General features: G+C 48.1%; 1 protein-coding gene across 2 annotated transcripts in view; it reads left to right on the forward strand.

Moving 5' to 3' along the window:
• Positions 1-19,734, forward strand: part of AFDN (afadin, adherens junction formation factor) — a 95,603-nt gene that overhangs the window by 30,472 nt on the left and 45,397 nt on the right. For both annotated transcript variants that reach the window (XM_049785148.1, XM_049785149.1), the window contains exons 3-11: positions 1,365-1,480; positions 2,259-2,422; positions 6,642-6,802; positions 11,989-12,146; positions 13,574-13,685; positions 14,289-14,456; positions 15,842-15,886; positions 18,610-18,704; positions 19,483-19,697. In XM_049785148.1, the coding sequence (XP_049641105.1) occupies positions 1,365-1,480; positions 2,259-2,422; positions 6,642-6,802; positions 11,989-12,146; positions 13,574-13,685; positions 14,289-14,456; positions 15,842-15,886; positions 18,610-18,704; positions 19,483-19,697 (1,234 nt within the window). The remainder of the gene's footprint in view (positions 1-1,364; positions 1,481-2,258; positions 2,423-6,641; positions 6,803-11,988; positions 12,147-13,573; positions 13,686-14,288; positions 14,457-15,841; positions 15,887-18,609; positions 18,705-19,482; positions 19,698-19,734) is intronic.

A 19,734-nucleotide genomic window follows, 5' to 3' on the forward strand; every position in this document is an offset into this window, starting at 1 on the left:
CTGCTCAACTGAGATGCCATGGGGTGTACAAGGAAGAAGGAAGCTTTCTGTATACATCTCTGTTGTGTGTTTTGCTTTTATTTTCCTTAGAGTTCGCTGCTGTGGGGAATTGGCCTTGGCTGTCATCTGTCCTGGCCCTATTAGTGTACACGCACGTAGTGCCATGGAGACTGGGTGGGTGGTCCTGTGCTGAGCTCAGGTTCATCAGGATATGCTTTCCTAGAGGTTCCGAGAGTGCCAGTAGTGACAGATGTCCTCTGCTGCGGATGTGTTTGCATCCCTAAGCAAAACCTTCGTAGGGTTTGAGAACCTCGGGAAGAAAGCAGGAAAACACGAGCGGACGAATATGAAATATGAAATAATGATACCACACGCAGTATGTGTGGGGGTCAACACCTTTCTGGCAAGAGTGTGACAAATTTAATCTTCAGGAAAGGGAGTATATAAAGGGAGAAAGAGGCAGTCATATCATGAAAGAAATGCAATGTACATTGTTTGATTTTAGAACAAATACACATAGCTTTAGGTGGTTTGTAATCTTAGAATAGAATAGTTTTCAGTTAGGAGTTAGAGGATAAAAGGAAAGCTAAATTCTTACATATCAAAGAAGTTCCTGGCCCTAGGTGTCATTACTGATGTAAATTAAGGGATAGCAGGAATCCTGGTTTACTCCTGATAACAAATATTCTTAACCTGAGGGAAATAGTATTCTAGCTAGGGGCTAAGGCCCACTTCCTTTGATCTGGTAATAGAAAGAGAATATCACTAAAGAAAGGGGTACAGAATATACCTAGTAAAATAATCTAATTCTACACTGACCAAACCTGTTAGCAAGTAGGTATTCAAAGTGACAGGGAGAGTCCCCCAAGGCAGGAATCATTCTGTTGTTGATGTTCAAAGGCAGGGAGAGAAGACCATTGTCTTGAAGATGCTATGTTTTGACTTGGCCTTCAAGTAAAAAGGGGTGACAGGAAAGAGGTAGCTGACTAAACTTTGAGTTGCAAATATACTAAGCTAGCAGGGAACTTCTAGCAGCTTGCTTTGGTACTGAAATTCCTTTAATGACTGCAGGATAGCTAAAGCCGAATTTCTGAATTTCTGTAGTATAGCAGAAATGAACTAAAGAGAAAAATGTTGAGTCACTACCATGTAGGAAGTATGACAGAAATACTGCCAGTGATCCACGCAAAGGGTCAGTGATAGACTTCTCTAAACGGGCCTTCTGGCAAATAATTCTTGGGAGGAAAGAAAATTAGGCACTGTACCAGGAAAGCCAAAAGCCATGTCTGGTGCGTGCTTCCTTTTGTGGGTAGTGACAGTCCTCCATAACCACTGCTTTACTTTCTTTTCATTTTATGTTGAAGAAGAAAGAAGATTGGATATAGATGAGAAGCCTCTAGTTGTGCAATTGAACTGGAATAAAGACGACCGAGAGGGCAGATTCGTTCTTAAGAATGAGAATGATGCTCTTCCTCTCAAGGTGGGTGCCACCAGTACCTGAATACCTTGTTCCACTCAGGGCAGCCTTAACACCTTGCTCTCTTCATGCTTCCTTCCTTCTTTCCTACTTTCCTCTCTGAAGCAACATAGCACAAGGCCATCACCTTCTCTTGCACCAGTGATCCCAAATCTTGCTGGGAATGCTGCCAGGTTGCCTTTGCCTGCTGATTGGAGTCCATGGCCATAGCCGGGGCTCAGGAATCTGGGTGCAGAGTGGTTCCTGGGTTATTGCATGGCTGATGCTGCTGGGGGTCACAGCAGAGAGGCACGAAGCCAGAGTTAGTTTGTTTTGTGCTTGCTCTTTGTGTCCATGCCCAGCATCTCTCTGCCTCTGTGACTGTGGGCCTGCAAGCGTGTGGTCCAGGGGAGAACAAGTGTGTGTGCACTTGCTCCCTTGTCTGTCATTAGAGCTGACACTTGCTTTAACCTTTCCCTCCTGTTGCTTGGGCCAACTGTTAAGGCCTGACCATATGCAAGTGCTGGAGATCCAAGCACATTTTTCTGATTTCAAACCTGGTTTTCCTACGTGGCTCCATAGGCAGCTTGCTCAACAGTTTGGTGGGCCCAGAGACCAGGCCGGTATGAAAGATTTGCTACCTCTGGGTTTAGCTAGAAGCCTGTGGATGGGAGAGGAGGGGGAGATGGCGCTGCTTGCATTGCTCACGCTCAGTGTTTGACTGTGACCATGAGAAGAAGGTACTTTGCATGGTGAACTCATGACTGTGACTGTGTAGCAACCTGGTTTTCCTTTTCACCAGAAGGCTCAGAGCAATGGCCCTGACAAACAGGAGAAGGAAGGGGTCATCCAGAACTTCAAGAGAACACTCTCAAAGAAAGAGAAAAAGGAGAAAAAGAAGCGTGACAAAGAGGTATCACGACAGGTGTTGGAGAGAGAGGAGAGGCCATTCTCCGGGGAGGACATGTGAGTTGTTGCCTTGAGCAGATGCTTGGGGAGGGGCTGGGATGAGGTAGGCTACATGCTGTGTATATGCCTTATCTTTCTAGTGGGGGCTCTGGGATGTGCCAGTGGGAGTGTTGCAGCATGCTGCTCTCCTCAAATATGTATGCAGCCAATCCAAGGTTGATCCTTGGCACTGTTTGATCCTCTGAGTCCCACCTGGAGTGATTTTTTTGGTTATTTCTGGCTCACACCTGGTGATGCTCAGGGGTTACTCCTGGCTATGAGCTCAGAAATTGCTCCTGGCTTGAGGGACCATATGGGATGGCGGGGATTGAACCCAGGTACATCCTGGATCAGCTGCGTGCAAAGCAAATGTCTTACCACTGCACTATTGCTCCAGCCCCCTAGGATTGATTCTTAAGCATAGAGCCAGGAGGAATCATGACTATTGCCAGGTATGGCCCCAAACCAAACTCATTTTTTGACTTATTATTCAATATCTTTGTCTCCTAGCCTCAGGAACTGTTGGAACAATTTCTTTTTGAAAATATTACTTTAAGAGGCCAGTCTTTGGGGCCTGAGAGATAGCATGGAGGTTAGGCGTTTGCCTTTCATGCAGGAGGTCATCGGTTCGAATCCCGGCGTCCCATATGGTCCCCCGTGCCTGCCAGGAGCAATTTCTGAGCATGGAGCCAGGAATAACCCCTGAGCACTGCCTGGTGTGACCCAAAAACCACAAAAAAAAAAAAAAAAAAAAAAGGAGGCCAGTCTTCTAGTTGTTAAAGTTACTTTTTCATTTATTATAACATCATGCATTTGATTGAAGTTTGTTTTTGGGCCACACCTGGTGACGCTCAGGGGTTACTTCTGGCTATGCACTCAGAAATTGCTCCTGGCTTTGGGGGACCATGTGGGATGCCGGGGGATCAAACTGTGGTTCGCCCTAGGTTAGCCTCGTGCAAGGCAAATGCCCTACCACTTGCGCCACTGCTCCAGCTCATTGATCGAAGATTTATAGTAATTTTTAGAGCAGTTCATAGTAAAGTATTTCAGTCCTTTATTTCCTGTGATGGAATAGTTGTATCTGGCTTTATTTTAGAAATGACTGAAATCCATAATTAATGTATTATTTTTACTCTGCTCTATAGATGACAGTTAGGGCCAATCAAAACCCCAACAAGAGAGGGTTATAAACAGGGTTTAATTGAGGGAGAGGCAAAGTAGAGAGGCCAGGGGCCTGACAGCCAGGCTCCTAGGCTGAGAGAGGGAGAGAGAAGGCCAAGGGCAAGGAGTCATCCAGGGAAAGAACCAGAAAAGGAAAAAGTAGCAAAAGGCAGCTGGCGCAGGGTGTCTGGCAGTTTTTCCAGCAATTAGGCAGCATCAACTGGAGCAATCCAGCAGAGGAGGGGTGGCCCCTAACACTTCAGCCCCAGCTTTATACCCTGTCCCCCAACTTTCTTCCTGAGGCTGTTACAAGGGGTGGGTGGCCATATAGTAATGGATATCTTCACCCTTAAGGGCTGACCTGGGGCCATAAGAGTCTTCTTTGTTTTTGGGTCACACCTGGTGGTGCTCAGGTGTTTCTCTTGCCTCTGTGCTCAGAAGTCTGTGCTCCTGGTAGGCTCGGGGGACCATATAGGACGTTGGGTTTGAACCTGGGTCCATCCTGTGTTGGCTGCGTGCAACCTTACCACTGTACTATCACTCCAGCCCTAAGAGTTATTTTCTTGGGGCCGGAGAGATAGCATGGAGGTAAGGCGTTTGCCTTTCATGCAGGAGGTCATCGGTTCGAATCCCGGCGCCCCATATGGTCCCCTGTGCCTGCCAGGAGCAATTTCTGAGCCTGGAGCCAGGAATAACCCCTGAGCACTGCCAGGTGTGACCCAAAAACCAAAAACCAAAAAAAAAAAAAAAGAGTTATTTTCTTATATCTTCTCCCTTTTTCATAGTAAAAAAATTGGGGGAGGGGAGTAGGAATTAAAAACAGTATCCAAGTATTTGTTCTACACTGCTGATCAAGTTTTAGGTAGGTCAGATCTGAAGGATTTCAGCTGATGATGTAATTACATCTGTCATCGCAGGGCAGTCAGGAAGTCAATGGTCCTCTGCAGGCCAAAAGAACCAGGTCCGTGAGCCAGGATCCCACTCAAAGAAGCCGATTCAAGTAGATGGTAGACTGGTTGCAAGCAGTATTTCTTTTACTCCTAATAGGGAGGTTTGGTGCTCCATATCCAAGGGACCAGAATAGAAAAGGAAAAACTTTGTTTAGGAACAGTAAAAATTGCAACATGTTGTAAGAGGCGTAGAACAAAAAGAAAAGCTAATATCTATAGCAGCAACCAAAACAAATAGGATCAGAAAATAGCCTGAAAGAGAGAAAATTGGAAACATCAAGAAACAACTTAGAACAAAATCTATTATTTTAAAGGAGACCCAAGGGCAGGGGGTTGTTAAAATCTATACAAATCCCTCTAAACTTACAATTATTTTCCTTCAAAAAGTGAAAACTGTGGGGCCAGAGAGATAGCATGGAGTTACGCGTTTGCCTTTCATGCAGAAGGTCATTGGTTCGAATCCTGGCATCCCATATGGTTCCCCGTGCCTGCCAGGAGCGATTTCTGAGTGTGGAGCCAGGAGTGACCCCTGAGCACTGCCGGGTCTGACCCAAAAACCAAAAAGTGAAAACTGATTTTTTAGGAACTGGCTCAATGAGATTGTTAACTACTACCTGCTGACATGGGGTGTTGTAGGAGTGCCAAAGTTTCACTTTTTGATAGCTATCTAATAGAGAATCGGGAAAAATTACAAAATTGAATATTTGTTGGGTCAAAAAGCTAAATAACTACATTCTGATTCCTGTATAAATTCAGGGGCTGGTGAGATACCATGGAGGTAAGGTGTTTGCCTTCCATGCAGAAGGACGGTGGTTCGAATCCTGGCATCCCATATGGTCCCTCGTGCCTGCTGGAGGCGATTTCTGAACTTAGAGCCAGGAGTAACCCCTGAGCGCTGCCGGGTGTGACCCCCCCCACCGCAAAAAAAAAAGTATAAATTCAGGGGCCAGAGATATAGCACACAGTAAGGCATTTGCCTTGCACGCAACCAACACAGGATGGACAGCGGTTCAAATCCCAGTATCCCATATAGTCCCCTGAGCCTGCCAGGGGTGATTTCTGAGCACAGAGCCCGGAGTAACCCCGGAGCGCCACTGGGTGTGACCCAACCCTAACCCCCCCCAAAAAAAATTAAGTATAAATGCAATTGAACTTCTTGGAAACAAGAAGTTTATATCTTTACATCATTTCTTAAAGTGATGAAAAGTCTAAAATCATCTCTGGGTCTCAGAGATGTTGACTTCTTTTTTTTATTTTTTATTTTTATTTTTGGACCACACCCGGTAATGCTCAGGGGTTACTCCTGGCTATGTGCTCAGAAGTTGCTCCTGGCTTGGGGGACCATATGGGACACCGGGGGATCGAACCGCGGTCCGTCCAAGGCTAGCGCAGGCAAGGCAGGCACCTTACCTTTAGCGCCACCGCCCGGCCCCGAGATGTTGACTTCTAACGAGGTATGTGATGGAACCCAGAGTTTCTTTATGGGACTTTCCTCTGTAGAAATATAATCATAGCCTTTCTCTCAAATGATTAGGTTGCCTGCTACCCAATCTTTATCAATTTTCACCCAGATAGGTTAATTAATTGTTTTCTGAGCTTGTACAGATGACCTTTTGTTTGTTTTTGTTTTTGGCCCAGGCCCGACAGTGCTCAGTCACTCCTGGTTTTGTACTCCTGGTGGGGGCTGGAGAGATGGCATGTAGGTGAGGCATTTGCCTTGCATGCAGAAGGATGGTGGTTCAAATCCCAGCATCCCATATGGTCCCCTGAGCCAGCCGGGAGTGATTTCTGAGCGTAGAGCCAGGAGTAACCCCTGAGCGCTGCTGGGTGTGACCCAAAAACCAAAAAAACAAACAAACAAAACCCAAAACAAACAAGGAAGAAGAATTCCTCCTGGTGGGCTCAGGGGATCATCTGGGATGCTGGGGAATCAAACCTGGGTCAGCTGCATGCAAAGCAGACACCCTTCCTGCTGTGCTATCTCTCCGACCTGTGTAGATGAAGTCTTGATGTTTTTGTTGTTCAGTGGACTGCAGGCCTGATGGTGGCTACATCCACCTGCCAACAGCTTCTTTGTATTTTCACTCTAGTGATCCCACTGGGGCTTTCTTGTGCTTTTCCTGCAGTGAGAATTCCCGACTGGCTGCTGAGGTTTACAAAGACATGCCCGAGACCAGCTTTACCCGCACCATCTCCAACCCAGAGGTGGTTATGAAGCGCCGGCGGCAGCAGAAGCTGGAGAAGAGGATGCAGGAGTTCCGGAGTTCTGATGGGCGACCGGACTCAGGTACACTTCTTGGCTTGTGGCTGCTGCTGTCAGACAGTATGGAGCTTGGGGGAAAAATAGCCAGGGTAGGGTTGTTTCTGTCAGAACCAGCGAGTGTGCCCAGAGCAGACAGGTTAATCATGGTTGCCCCACGGCTCCTCTTCAGTTTCTAGAAATTGCCAAAGGAAAGAGAAAGCTTGATGGCCTGCCTGCCCACGTGGTTCTTTTTGTGAGCTCAGTGTGAATTCCCACGTGAGTAGGGCTGTTCATATATTCTATTTTTGATGGGGTTGGATATTTTTTCTTTTCTTTTTTTTTTATTTTTGTGGTTTTTGGGTCACACCCGGCAGTGCTCAGGGGTTATTCCTGGCTCCAGGCTCAGAAATTGCTCCTGGCAGGCACGGGAGGACCATATGGGACGCTGGGATTCGAACCGATGACCTCCTGCATGAAAGGCAAACGCCTTATCTCCATGCTATCTCTCCAGCCCCGGATATTTTTTCTTATAAATTTCTGCCAATGTCTTACATGTCTTTGATATTAATCCTTTTTATTGGTGGAGCTAGCCCATACTCAGTGTGCTCAGTGGTTACTCCTTGTTCTGCCCTCAGGAATTGCTCCTGTTTGTGCATGGAACACTATTTAGGATGCCAGGGTTCAGATACAGATTAGCCTTGTGCAAGATATGTGTAGGCATTAGATGTACTAGTAGTGCTCTGTTCCCTTATATAACCTCTTATCAGCTGATAGGTGGGTAAATAATTTCTCCCATTCTGTGAGCAGCCTTTCTATCCTGGTCATTATTTCCTTTGAGGTGGAGAAACTTCTGTTTTTTGTTTGTTTGTTTATTTGTTTTTGGTTTTGGTGTTTGGGTCACACCCATCGGTGCTTGGGGGTTACTCCTGGCTCTGCACTCAGAAATCGCTTCATATGTTGGGATTCGAAACACTGTCCGTCCTGGGTCTGCTGCGTGCAGGCAAACATCCTACCGCTGTGCTATCTCTCCGGCCCCAAAGAAACTTCTTAATTTAATGCAATTTCATCTGTTTATCTTTACTTCCACTTGCATGGTCAGTGATGTTTCATCCTTGAAGATGCCTTTAACTTCAGTGTCATGGAGGTTACATTTTCCTCAGTGTATCTGAGATCTGGGTCTATAATCCTTTTTGATTTTACTTTTTTTCTTTTTTTTTTTTTGGTTTTTGGACTACACCTGGTGATGCTCAGGGGTTACTACTGGCTACGCGCTCAGAAATCGCTCCTGGCTTGGAGGACCTTATGGGATGCCGGGGGATGGAACTGTGGTCCATCCTAGGCTAGCTCGGGCAAGGCAGATGACTTACTACTTGCACCACCACTCCGGCCCTATTGATTTGACTTTTTGTACATGGCATTAGAAAGAGGTTTGAGTTCTTTTATTATTTTTTGCATGTAATTACCAGTTTTCATAACATCACTTGTTGAAGAGGCTTTTCTTCTCTTCGTATTTTTTGTCTCTATGTAAGCTTAATTGATCATATACCTCAGGGTCTGTTTCAGGCTATTCCAATCTATTCACTGATCTGAGGATCTATCTGTCTTTATTCTAGTTCTATTCTTTTTTTTTTTTTTTCTATGCTGTTTTAAATGACTGCTGCTTTGTAGTAGTGTTTGAAGTTGGGGAAAGCTTATTATTATTTTTACTCAAGGATTGCTTAGTTATTTATGGAACTTTATTGTTCCATATTAATTTCAGAAGTATTAATTTATTTCTTTGAAACACCTCATGGGCATCTTTTTTTTTTTTTTTTTTTTTTTGGTTTTCAGGCCACACCCGTTTGATGCTCAGGGGTTACTCCTGGCCAAGCGCTCAGAAATTGCCCCTGGCTTGGGGGGACCATGTGGGACACCAGGGGATCGAACTGCGGTCCTTCCTTGGCTAGCGTTTGCAAGGCAGACACCTTACCTCTCGCGCCACCTCGCTGGCCCCTCATGGGCATCTTTATAGGAACTGCATTGACTTTGTACAATGCTTTGGGAAATATTGCCTTTTTTTTTTTTGGTTTTTGGGCCACACCCGTTTGACGCTCAGGGGCTACTAATGGCTGCGCTCAGAAATCGTCCCTGGCTTGGGGGGATCATATGGGACGCTGGGGGATCGAACGGCTGTCTGTCCTACGCTAGCGCTTGCAAGGCAGACACCTTACCTGTAGCGCCACCTTCCCAGCCCCAAATATTGCCTTTTTTTTTTTTTTTTTTTTTTTTTGTGGTTTTTGGGTCACACCCGGCAGTGCTCAGGGGTTACTCCTGGCTTCATGCTCAGAAATTGCTCCTGGCAGGCCCGGGGGACCATATGGGACGCCAGGATTTGAACTGATGACCTTCTGCATGAAAGGCAAACACCTTACCTCCATGCTATCTCTCCGGCCCCAAATATTGCCATTTTAATGATGTTAATACTCCCAGTTCATGAGCAAGGATTTGTTTCCATTTCCTCATGTCCTCTTTTATTTGTTTAAAATTAATTATCTCATTATTTATTTATACATTTGCTATTTTATTTGAAGCACCATGATTTACAATACTGTTAATGACAGGGTTTTATGCATACAAACATTCTAACACCATTCCTTCTACCGCCTCCTTCCACTTTTGCCTCAGGCTCCCCTACTATCCACCTCCCTCTTTTATTTCTTGAAGTAGTGTCTTTTTGTTTGTTTGTTTGTTTGTTTTTGGCCACACCTGGTGACACTCAGGGGTTACTCCTGGCTCCTGGCTTGGGAAACCATAAGGGATGCTAGGGGATCGAACCCTAGCGCTCACAAGGCAAATGCCCTACCACGTGCGCTACTGCCCCAGAAAATTAAAGTTTTCTTTAATTAGGTCTTTTACCTCTTTAATTCCAAGTATTTGATTTTCTGAGGTACAATTGTAATTGTGATTTTTTAAAATACATAATTTATAAAATAAAATAAATATATAAAATATTTATATAAAATATAAAATATATATTTATATATAAATATAAAATAAAAATATACATTTATAAATAAGAAAGCCATAGACTTTTGTATATTAATTTTGTAGTTTGCCACTTTATTATACAAATATATGTTTTTTTGGGGGGGGGGTTTGGGCCACACTGGAGATGCTCAGGGGTGTGCTCAGAAATCATTCCTGGCTTGGGGACCACCTGGGACACTGGGTATCAAACTGTGGTCCATCCTAGGCTAGTGCAGGGAAGGCAGATGTCTTATCTCTTGTGCCACCGCTCTGGCCCACAAATATATGTTTTAGGAGCTTTATATAGAATCTAGGATTTTCTTTTTTTTTTTTTTTTTTTTTTGGTTTTTGGGCCACACCTGACATTGCTCAGGGGTTACTTCTGGCTGTCTGCTCAGAAATAGCTCCTGGCAGGCACGGAGGACCACCATATAGGATACTGGGATTCGAACCAACCACTTTTGATCCTGGATTGGCTGCTTGCAAGGCTAACGCCGCTGTGCTGTTTCTCCAGGTCCAGAATCTAGGATTTTCTAATTATAGTGTTATATCATTCTCAGATAGTGAGAACTTGACTTTTAGTGTTCTCTACTTACAGTTTTCATCATTCTGATTAGGCTATGTTTCAGAGTATTTTTATTTGGATCTCTTTTGGCCTCCAGAATGTGGGTGCATGCACTCTCCAGCTCTTTTCTGCAATGATATCTTTAATTATTGCTTCTTCATAGGGTTGTCTTCCTAGCTCTCTGGGACCCCGATGATTCTTATGTTGTTCCTCTTAAATGCATCCCAGAGTTCTCTTGTCAGCTATTCATTTATTTTGAGGCTTTTTCCATATTCTGCTGTCCAGAGGTTTCCTGTACTTCATCTTCAAGCTCGCTGATACAATCCTCTGTGACACAAAGGGTGGAACCCCACTACAATGTGCTGTCCTCAGTACAGTAGCAGGATGAAGACACTGCTGTGTGGGAGTGCCCAGGTGGCCTGTCCCTTCTGTTGGAAGGGCCTGTGTTTCCTGTCTATCTATCTGTTCTTTCAACTGTACTCACTGACCCCGAGGCTAGGTCTACACCACAAGGCATGCTGGGAACCCAGGCTGGTATCTGTGTGCCTTTGGTGAAATAGCAGCATCTAGATACTCTCTACCTGCTTTGTCCATGTGTGGGGTGCCTGGAGCCTACTTTTTTTTTTTTTTTTTTGGTTTTTGGGCCACACCCAGCCTTGCTCAGGGGTTATTCCTGGATATCTGCTCAGAAATAGCTCCTGGCAGCCATGGGGGACCATATGGGACACCAGGATTCGAACCAACCACCTACTCATTTTTGAGAGAAGTCAAACACCTGACTTTACTGCATGATTTATAAATTTATATACATCTTTTAGGTATTTTATACAAAACCCTTAAAATTCACCTGTAAGTGTATTCAATAGCAAAGAGAATACATATTTCAAAGTTGTAAAATAATCCTACATGTTTCAAGAAAATGATCATTTGAGTTTCTAAATAAAATCATCACCTAGGTGTTCTGTTTTCCATCTGGCCTTTTCTCAGCCTGCTGGATGAGTGTCCAGGACAAGGCCTTTGTCCTCTGTGTTCAGGGCTGAGCTGACCCTTCCCCTGCTCCTGTGTCTCGGCTGTTGCCATATTCCCAGTTGAGGCCCTTTTCTGATGTGACAACACTCAGTGCTCCTCTAGCTAGATGTCGATGTGACTTAGGAGAACATGTCCCTCCCTGTTCATCCTAGAATTTGAGCTTTACTTTAGCTATAGTCAGGTAATAATCAATGTGGATCAGGGCTTAGTTCCATGTAGTGAGGAACCCCTACCCCAAGATTTGGGGAACTCTTCTCTGAACATTGCAGCATAGCAAGGAGGTTACTGATTGGCTTCTGTGTATGTAGGAAGGCCCTGCCCTGCAGGTGAGAAGTGGGAAAAGGGCCCCTGCTGGCCAAGCAGGGAGTACCTGTCTCCTCTCACAGTGACTCTTACTCCAGCTGTGACCGGCCTTGTATAGCCCTAGGCACTCGCTTTACCTCCCTGTGGTCTGTCATTTAGCCCTGCCAGGCACCCACCCAACCTAGTACCAGCACTTGCTTCCTTCTGGAAGGCATCAGACTGTAACAAGTCTTCGTCATTGTCCTGGAGACCCATGGTATCCCCATGTTGGGGTCCCACCCTTTGTGTCTCCTATGGACACAGGCTTATGGTATGTCTGTTCTTTTAGGTGGGACACTTCGGATTTATGCCGACAGCCTAAAGCCCAATATTCCATACAAGACTATCTTGCTGTCTACCACGGACCCTGCAGATTTCGCTGTGGCAGAGGCACTGGAGAAATATGGGTTAGAGAAAGAGAATCCCAGAGAGTACTGTATTGCACGGGTGAGTATCTAACCCCTGTCCTGCTATCCACTAGGTACAGTCGAGAGGGCACTGCAGGGAGAGAAGGCCCAGGGGTACTGTTGTGCCAATGACACCCATTCCCTGGCATTCTGAGCCAGGAAGACCGTGGCGCCTTTCCTGGCTGTTGTTGAGTGCTTGGAGTTGTCCTGGCCTTTCTCTTTAATGGGCAAGCCACAACAGCCCTTTCAGAGCTGGGTCCTGAGGTTGTCCAAGCACTAACCAATGTCTCACCCCTTAGGATATGAAGCCTTAGAATCAGCCTGGATATGCAAGGTCAGATAGAATGAGGTCAGGAGCATGAGTTCAGGAGGGCGCGAGGTCAGACAGCTATGAGATAATGCAGGCATGAAGTCCGGAGCCTGTGAGTTCAGAAGGACGTGAGGTTCAAGTGCACATGAAGTTAGGCAGTCATGAGGTCAGGAGTATGTGAGGTCAGGCAGGCATGAAGTCAGGAACATATGAGGTCAAGAACAGGCAAGGCCACATGCATGAGGTCAGGAGCAGGTGAGGCCAGGCAGGCGCTCTGTCCGAGATAACTCAATGCCAGAATAAGCCTTCCTGTGATCAGTTAGGAGCATTGTTTCTGCTCAGTGTCGGCAGTTGCCTTGTCTGTTTGGGGAGCCTTGGGGGTGCTGGATGGAACCTGGACCCTGTGGACTCGGGTGTGTACTCCATCCCTCTGTGCCCTTCCTGGATGGTGCTGAGGGGAAAGAGTAGAGTGGCCCCTTGTTCCCTCCTCATGCTGACATGGGGATCAAAAAACCTCAAACCTCTCAGCTTCACCTTTGACACGGTGGTATGACAGGGTCATGTGCTTCCCTCCTTGTAGGCTGGGTTACTCCTGGGCTTGTGCCTAGACTGACTGATGGATGACATGCGGAGCTCCCTTGGGCTGCTGAGGCCTGTGCAGCAGCTCCTTGGGACTGTTGGGTGGGCATGTTGTGCTGAGTCCAGCCATGGCTCTGCAACCAGTGGGTGGCTCTTCACTTTGTTGGCAGAAAGTGGAGAATCTGCTTTCAGGATTATGACCTGATTTGCACAAGCTTCATTGTTCTCTCCTGTCCCTGGGATATGTGTGCACACAAGGGAATATGTGCTTAGGATGTGCGGCACAACCTTTCCAGATATTTAGAATTGGGGGGGGGGGGTTCCACAACCGACAGTGCTCAGAGATCACTCCTAGTGGTGCTCAGGGAATCATGTGGTTCTGGAACTTGAACTGGGGCTGGCCATGTGCAAGTCAAGTGCCCTGTCTGCTGTATGTACTCTGGCTTCAAACTTGTTCTTCTTGGGGCCAGAGAGACAAGAAACACAGCCCTATTTCCTGCCCCAGTTCCTGGCATACAGGCCTCCCCGCAGTGTTTGAGCCTCCCTGCCAAGTGCTCATAGCCTCATTTCCATTTCAGGTCACACTGCCTCCAGGTGCTCAGCACTCAGATGAGAAAGGTGCTAAGGAAGCCATCCTCGAGGATGACGAATGTCCCTTACAGATCTTTCGGGAGTGGCCCAGCGACAAAGGTAATCACCAGTCCTGGCTGGGCCAGTGGACTGTTCTGGGAGAGACAACTCTCCCCAGCGGATCCTACTGGCAGATTTTGGGGTATGAGGTGCCTTCACGGGGGCTACAGGTAACCCCCAGTGAGCAAAGTGGACATAGGAGGGGGACAAATGCGCTCAGCAGGGAGCTCTGTAGCCTTTCTCGAAGGAGGCAAGGAGCCCCGTTAGGCTGGTGCCGTCAGCATGACCCAACAGTCTTGGAGGAAGACAGGGATGTTCACTGCCAGCCACTCTGCCCGCACTTCAAGGTGGCTGTGCACCCTAGTACTTGACTCTATAGTGTCTTGTTTCTTAGAGACAAATAGCCTCCACTCGGGTCAACAAAACTCAGATCAGCTAAAGAACTAAGTTTGCGTGATTGTACTGGTGTGTGTTGGACGTGAATGTGGGCACTGGTCATCACATTGGGAGACAGTTTGCATGGACAACAGTCTTTACTCTTCCACTGGTGTGAGCCTCTGCCATATGGCCTGGGCTTGATCGCTCAGGGCACTGTGTGAGAATGGCTGTGCTGGCAGCTCGCTCATCCTAGCTCACTCACCCACTGTGCTGCTTCTGTTGTAGGGATCCTTGTCTTTCAGCTGAAGAGGCGGCCGCCAGACCACGTGCCTAGGAAGGGCAGGAAGTACAGCGAAGGGAAGTTGGTGAGAGCCCGGGAGCGGGCCGAGGGCGCTGGCTATGGCTCAGCGCTCCCTCCCGAGAAGCTGCCTTACCTGGTGGAGCTGAGCCCAGGTGAGTCCCGCTACCTGCTGTGCACTTGCTTTCATAGGATCCTCCTTCCACCCTTCTTCCCAGAGCTTTGTCAGCGAGCAGGACCTTAGTATGGGGTGCAGGGGCCCAACTGCTGTGCCTCTCGTGATTGATGGCAAAGGGGGCCCACGAAACCTCTTGAGGCAGCTTGGAGATGCTGTGTGGTGTTCTTGACAGCTTACTCCCCTCCGCTCCCCTTGTGAAGTGTTTGATGTGCTGGAAATTCAGCTCTGGAAATTCTGGAAATTCAGTGTGAGGGCGACCCAGACCCATGCAGGAACACCAGGCCTGAGAACCTGGGCTCCTTTGGTCTGCCCCCCATACAGCCCCTTTCACCTTGGGCGTGTCCTTGAAATGCTTGGTTTGTAGAGTTCCTTCTGCTGAACCCCCTGGTGTAAGCCTTCAGTTCGTTGGAAAGAAATGGCCTGTCCCCCAGCTGGCTTGTGCCAGCTCCAGCTGGACTAGGAGGCTCATGTTCCAGAGGGAGAGGTTTTGTCATGTCATGTCCCTTCCTCTGCCTGCACCTTCCATCCCACCTCCGCTTTTCTCTCCTCTGTACACGGGCACTGCATGGTCTCTGGGCACCACTCTTTTCCTCCTCTCTTGGGTTCTTGAGCTGGATCTTGATGGGTGAGTTTGGCTGCGTCTCCATAGTTGGGCTGAGGTCATTCCAGTGCCCTGAATGGCCGGCCTGCACACCCCGGGAAGGGTGCCTGGTGCAGGTGCGTCAGAGCCCTGAGTGGGGCTTCCAGTGTTACAGCAGAGTGTGTGAGAAGGGAGCGCCACCTGCCGGCACCTGCTTTCCTTGTTTGGCTGGCAGTGTGCTGCTGTGGAGTGGGGAGTGTGGGCTGTAGGTGTGTGTCCTGGTGCTCTGACCGTCTGTTGTCTTCCACATGTGGGCGAAGGCTGTGAGAACTTTGGGAATGTCTAGACACTGGGGATAGAGAGCAGCCGCCAGAGTGTTGGGGTGCAGCTGGATATGGCCCAGAGCAGCCTCCACATCTGCTCTCACTGCTGGCCTGGCCTCAGAGGGGCTTTGGGGTCTCTGTTCACCCCACAATCCATGGATTTTCCTCACCCACCCATGTGACTGTGTGCTGATGGACATGCGTGCATCCCCCGACTCAGAGGGGCTGTCAGGGGTGTCTGGGGACATGGCTGGGAAGCTACAGAGGTGGTGCCTCACTTTGGGTCGTCCCCTTTGGGCTGGGGCATTCACTGCTCTCCTTGTCCTGCACCTCACACCACCCTCTCCTCTCTCTCCTGTCTCCTCCGCGCCTCGTCTCGCCTCTCCTCTCTTCTCCTGGCTGCTGGCGCCGCCTTCACCGGGGCCACACGTGCGCTTGTACACACGGGCTGCTCCCCAGGGAGGAGGAACCACTTTGCCTACTACAACTCCCACGTGCACGAAGGTAATGCCGCTGCTCACGCGCACGAACACACCGGGCACTGGCCACTCAGAGCACTGGCTCTCTGATGAGAGTCTTTCTTAAAGTTTTAAAGTTTGACTGACTTAACTTTTCCCCATTCTGTTCCTGTGATTAAGGGCTTTTGGGGGGTGGCAGTGGAGGGATTAATATAGGATGTGCCTGGGGTGACTGAGTCTCCCCATGGGAGTGGAGTCATGGGAGAGTAAAGGCATTGCCTGTACTATTAGTTCTGTCTAGAGCCTTAGCCGGCAAACATCTTATCCCCGATTTAGACCAACATTTCTTAGTGGTGGACCCCCCAGGATATTCCCAACGACAGGACACAGTGAGAGTTGTGTAAATGTGGGGACCATGCCTGAGCCTAGGGTAGGATGAGGACCGCAGGAGGAAATCAGGTTGGGAGGGGCCATCATGGGGAAGAGGTGAAGAAACAATGATTTAGACTGTTAAGTAGAAAACTGGTCAGAAAAGGGCTGGAGAACTTAGCCTAGTCCCCTAAAAGGGGGTGAGAAGGAGGTTGAGAGGTCATAGGGTGGGAGAGCTCCTCTACTCTCTGAAAGAGTCCCCGTGGGGGCACAAGTATGAGAATCCTTGGGAGTCAAAGGAAATGGGGCCGCCACACTTAGCACCCTGGAGCTGAATGCAAGGGGTCTGATGTAAGGGAGCTGGGCCAGGGGCCAGGGACCCACACTTGGCCTTGTTTTGTGGAAATGTAAGTCGTTTGTGTCTGACATGTGGCTCCTTCCCCTATTGGGTGTTGCCCCCATACAGTTCTATGCTGTAGAGGGACTGCTCTGCTTTGAGCAGTTCTTTTGGGCTTGAATTTCTCAAGACAGATGGTAGTACACTTTCTCACGGGTTAAAAACCCACTGAGGATTTTGATCCTGTTAAGCAAATGACATTTATTAACTTACTTTTATCATTGCTTCTACTTATGGGCTATGATTTGTTTTTGTTATTTATTAAGCTTCGTTGGGGATTTGGGGCAATACTCAGAGCCTGCTCCTGGCCTTGCTCCTGGCCTTGTTTGGTGGTGGCCAAGTGACCCTTTTCAGTGCTGGGGATTAACTGGAGTCTGCCTTATGCAAGGCATTTGTGTTGCACCTGTGCCATTTCTCCAACTGAGTTTTATTCGTGAAAAAAATTTTCTTTAATGTTTATTGGCCTGGTAGTACTCTAGGCTTACTCCTGGCATAGTTTTGGGGACCATATGTAGTCCCAGGGATCAAACACAGGTTGGCCATGTGTGAGGCAAGCACTTTTTTTACCTGCTGTTTTAGCTCTTTGGCCCCCAGAAATTCTTGAATGTTCTTTGTGTCTGCCGATGGTCAGGTTTAAACAAGGGGGAAGGAACAGTAGGAGAAAAGTCTTTACCTTGCCCACCTGGTGTGCACCAAGACTGAGGATGTGGATGTGATGGGCTTTGTCTTGGTTTTCACGCAGTTGTTTCCCTGCTGGTCATTGAGGACAGATTTGGGTCAAAGTTGAAAGGATTTTGTTTCCCATGTGTCTACTCATGATGTGGCCTTGATGTGGAAGGAGCGTGGCTCAAGGGTTACTCATTGCTGGCTCTGGCCAGGTGGCATTTGCTAGTCAGGATTCATTGGTGAACTCCTTTGAAGTAGGAGCCCCAGAGCAGACTAGTACTCTCCCTTCAGAGCCACTTCCTGGAGCCTCTGGGCATAGCTGGGTGCTGTGCCCAGAGGGGCAGTTGCTTATAAAACCACCTTTCCAGTGTCTAGCTGAGTAGGACAGTGGCTGACCAGGATGCATGTTGTGTGGAATGAGCAGTCATGGGTGTCACACAGGACACCCACTTGGGCATCTTCGTTGGAACACGGAGTCCAGTGTATATAGGGGCTCGGCAGGACTTTTTGGATTTGATGTTAATTTTGTGAGGTCATTTGATAACCCCAAATGAGTTCCTTAAGTCTGAACCCAAAGGGCAAAGAGAGAATATGTGTGTGTGTGTGTGTGAGAGAGAGAGGGAGGGAGGGAGGGTGTGAGGGGGGAGAGAGAGAGAGAGAGAGAGAGAGAGAGAGAGAGAGAGAGAGAGAGAGAGAGAGAGAGAGAGAGAGAGAGAGAGAGAAGAGAGAAGAGAGAAGAGAGAAGAGAGAGAGGAGAGAGGAGAGAGGAGAGAGAGGAGAGAGAGAGAGATATGTATATATGTCCACTTCAGGGAAGATGTGCTGTAGAGTGGGAGCTCAGTAGGAGGCAGGCAGGAAGATGAGCCCCTGAGGCCCTTTCTGTGGCAGCTGTGCTGCAGCAGACTTACTGGGCAGAACCTTCTGATGCCATAGACTAGGCCTTGCCCAAGACTGGGGCACACAGGAGGCTGTGCATTGTCCCTCTACCTCAGATCTGGGCTCCCTCCAAAGAATCACAGGTCCTCAGTGCTCTTGATATGCAAATGGTTGTTCTTTACTGTATTCTCTGAGAAAGATGTTTGATTGTTACAAAGGAATGGAATAAAGTGCTTAGTTGCTGGTAAATAGGAACCACTATATTTCTTCCTAGAGAGAATTTCCTGCACTTACGTTGTAGACCATGTGATGACCATTTGGAGAGTCTCTTGAAGCACCTCCTGTTTCTGTTATTGCATGTGTGAATGTGTGTCCCTGTTATTGTGTATGTGTGTGCGCGCGCACGTGCGGCATTTGTGTCCCTTGGGAGACCTGGCAAATGCAGCTCATTCTTTCTCTAGATGGGTCAGACTCCAGGGATAAGCCGAAGCTCTACCGCCTGCAGCTCAGTGTGACCGAGGTTGGGACTGAGAAGCTGGAGGACAGCTCCATCCAGGTGCGCCCTGACACTTTGACTGTGTGCACGGGAACTACATAGGAGCTTCTGTGGGGAGTGTGGGGACTAGGACTCTCGGAGGTTTCTTCTGGGAGACCTCTGTTTTGTCTCTTGGGAAGAGACCATATAAACATCAGCTATGCCTGGGACACTTTGTGCCAGAAATGTGGACACTGTAAGAAGCCCATCATCCCTCTCGAAGAGGTTGGCCTCTTGCTCTGTGTAGGGATGACAGACATGTCTGTCTCAGTATCTGTCCTGAACTCTGACACTTTTAGGGTGAAAGGTTGGTGCTATGTGGTCTTTCAGCTCCCAGAGTTGAGCCTCTCTTTGAATAAGGATTCTCTGTGCTCCTCATTGTCCCAGTGGAGCAGGGCAGAGCCTCTCCCATGTTTACTCACTTCATCCCGTAGGACACATTCAGATGGTTTGTTGCCTTGACGCCCTCACATTCCATGGTGTTCACGAGCAGTTGTAAGACCAAGAAGGCAACGAACCATCTAAATGTGTCCTACAGGATGAAGTGAGTGAACATGGGAGAGACTTTGTGCCAGCTCCACTGGAGGCCCAGTGAAGTTGGAATCTCAGGGATCAGAGCACCTTTCTATAGGCGAGGAGCAGTGAAAAATGCACATGGTGTAGCAGTTCCTAAATCTGGTCACAAAAATGTTGACTCACTTTGAGTTATCTTTTTGGTGTTCAGCTATTTGCGTCCTGCTGGGGGAGTCCACTCACACCACACTCAGGGTGATGCCTGTTTTGCTTCTCCCTTCATTAGCTCTTTGGTTCGGGAATTCAGCCCCATCACTGCGACCTCACCAACATGGATGGTGTGGTGACAGTCACACCGCGCAGCATGGAGGCTGAGACGTATGTGGAGGGACAGCGCATCTCTGAAACTACAGTCCTGCAGAGCGGCATGAAGTTGCAGTTTGGGGCGGCGCACGTATTCAAGTTCGTGGACCCCAGCCAGGACCATGCTCTCACCAAAAGGTCTGTGGGGGGAGCCCTGGGGACTAAGGGTCCCTGA

The sequence above is a fragment of the Suncus etruscus genome, chromosome 12 (assembly GCF_024139225.1).
Source record: "Suncus etruscus isolate mSunEtr1 chromosome 12, mSunEtr1.pri.cur, whole genome shotgun sequence".
Lineage (NCBI taxonomy): Eukaryota > Metazoa > Chordata > Mammalia > Eulipotyphla > Soricidae > Suncus > Suncus etruscus.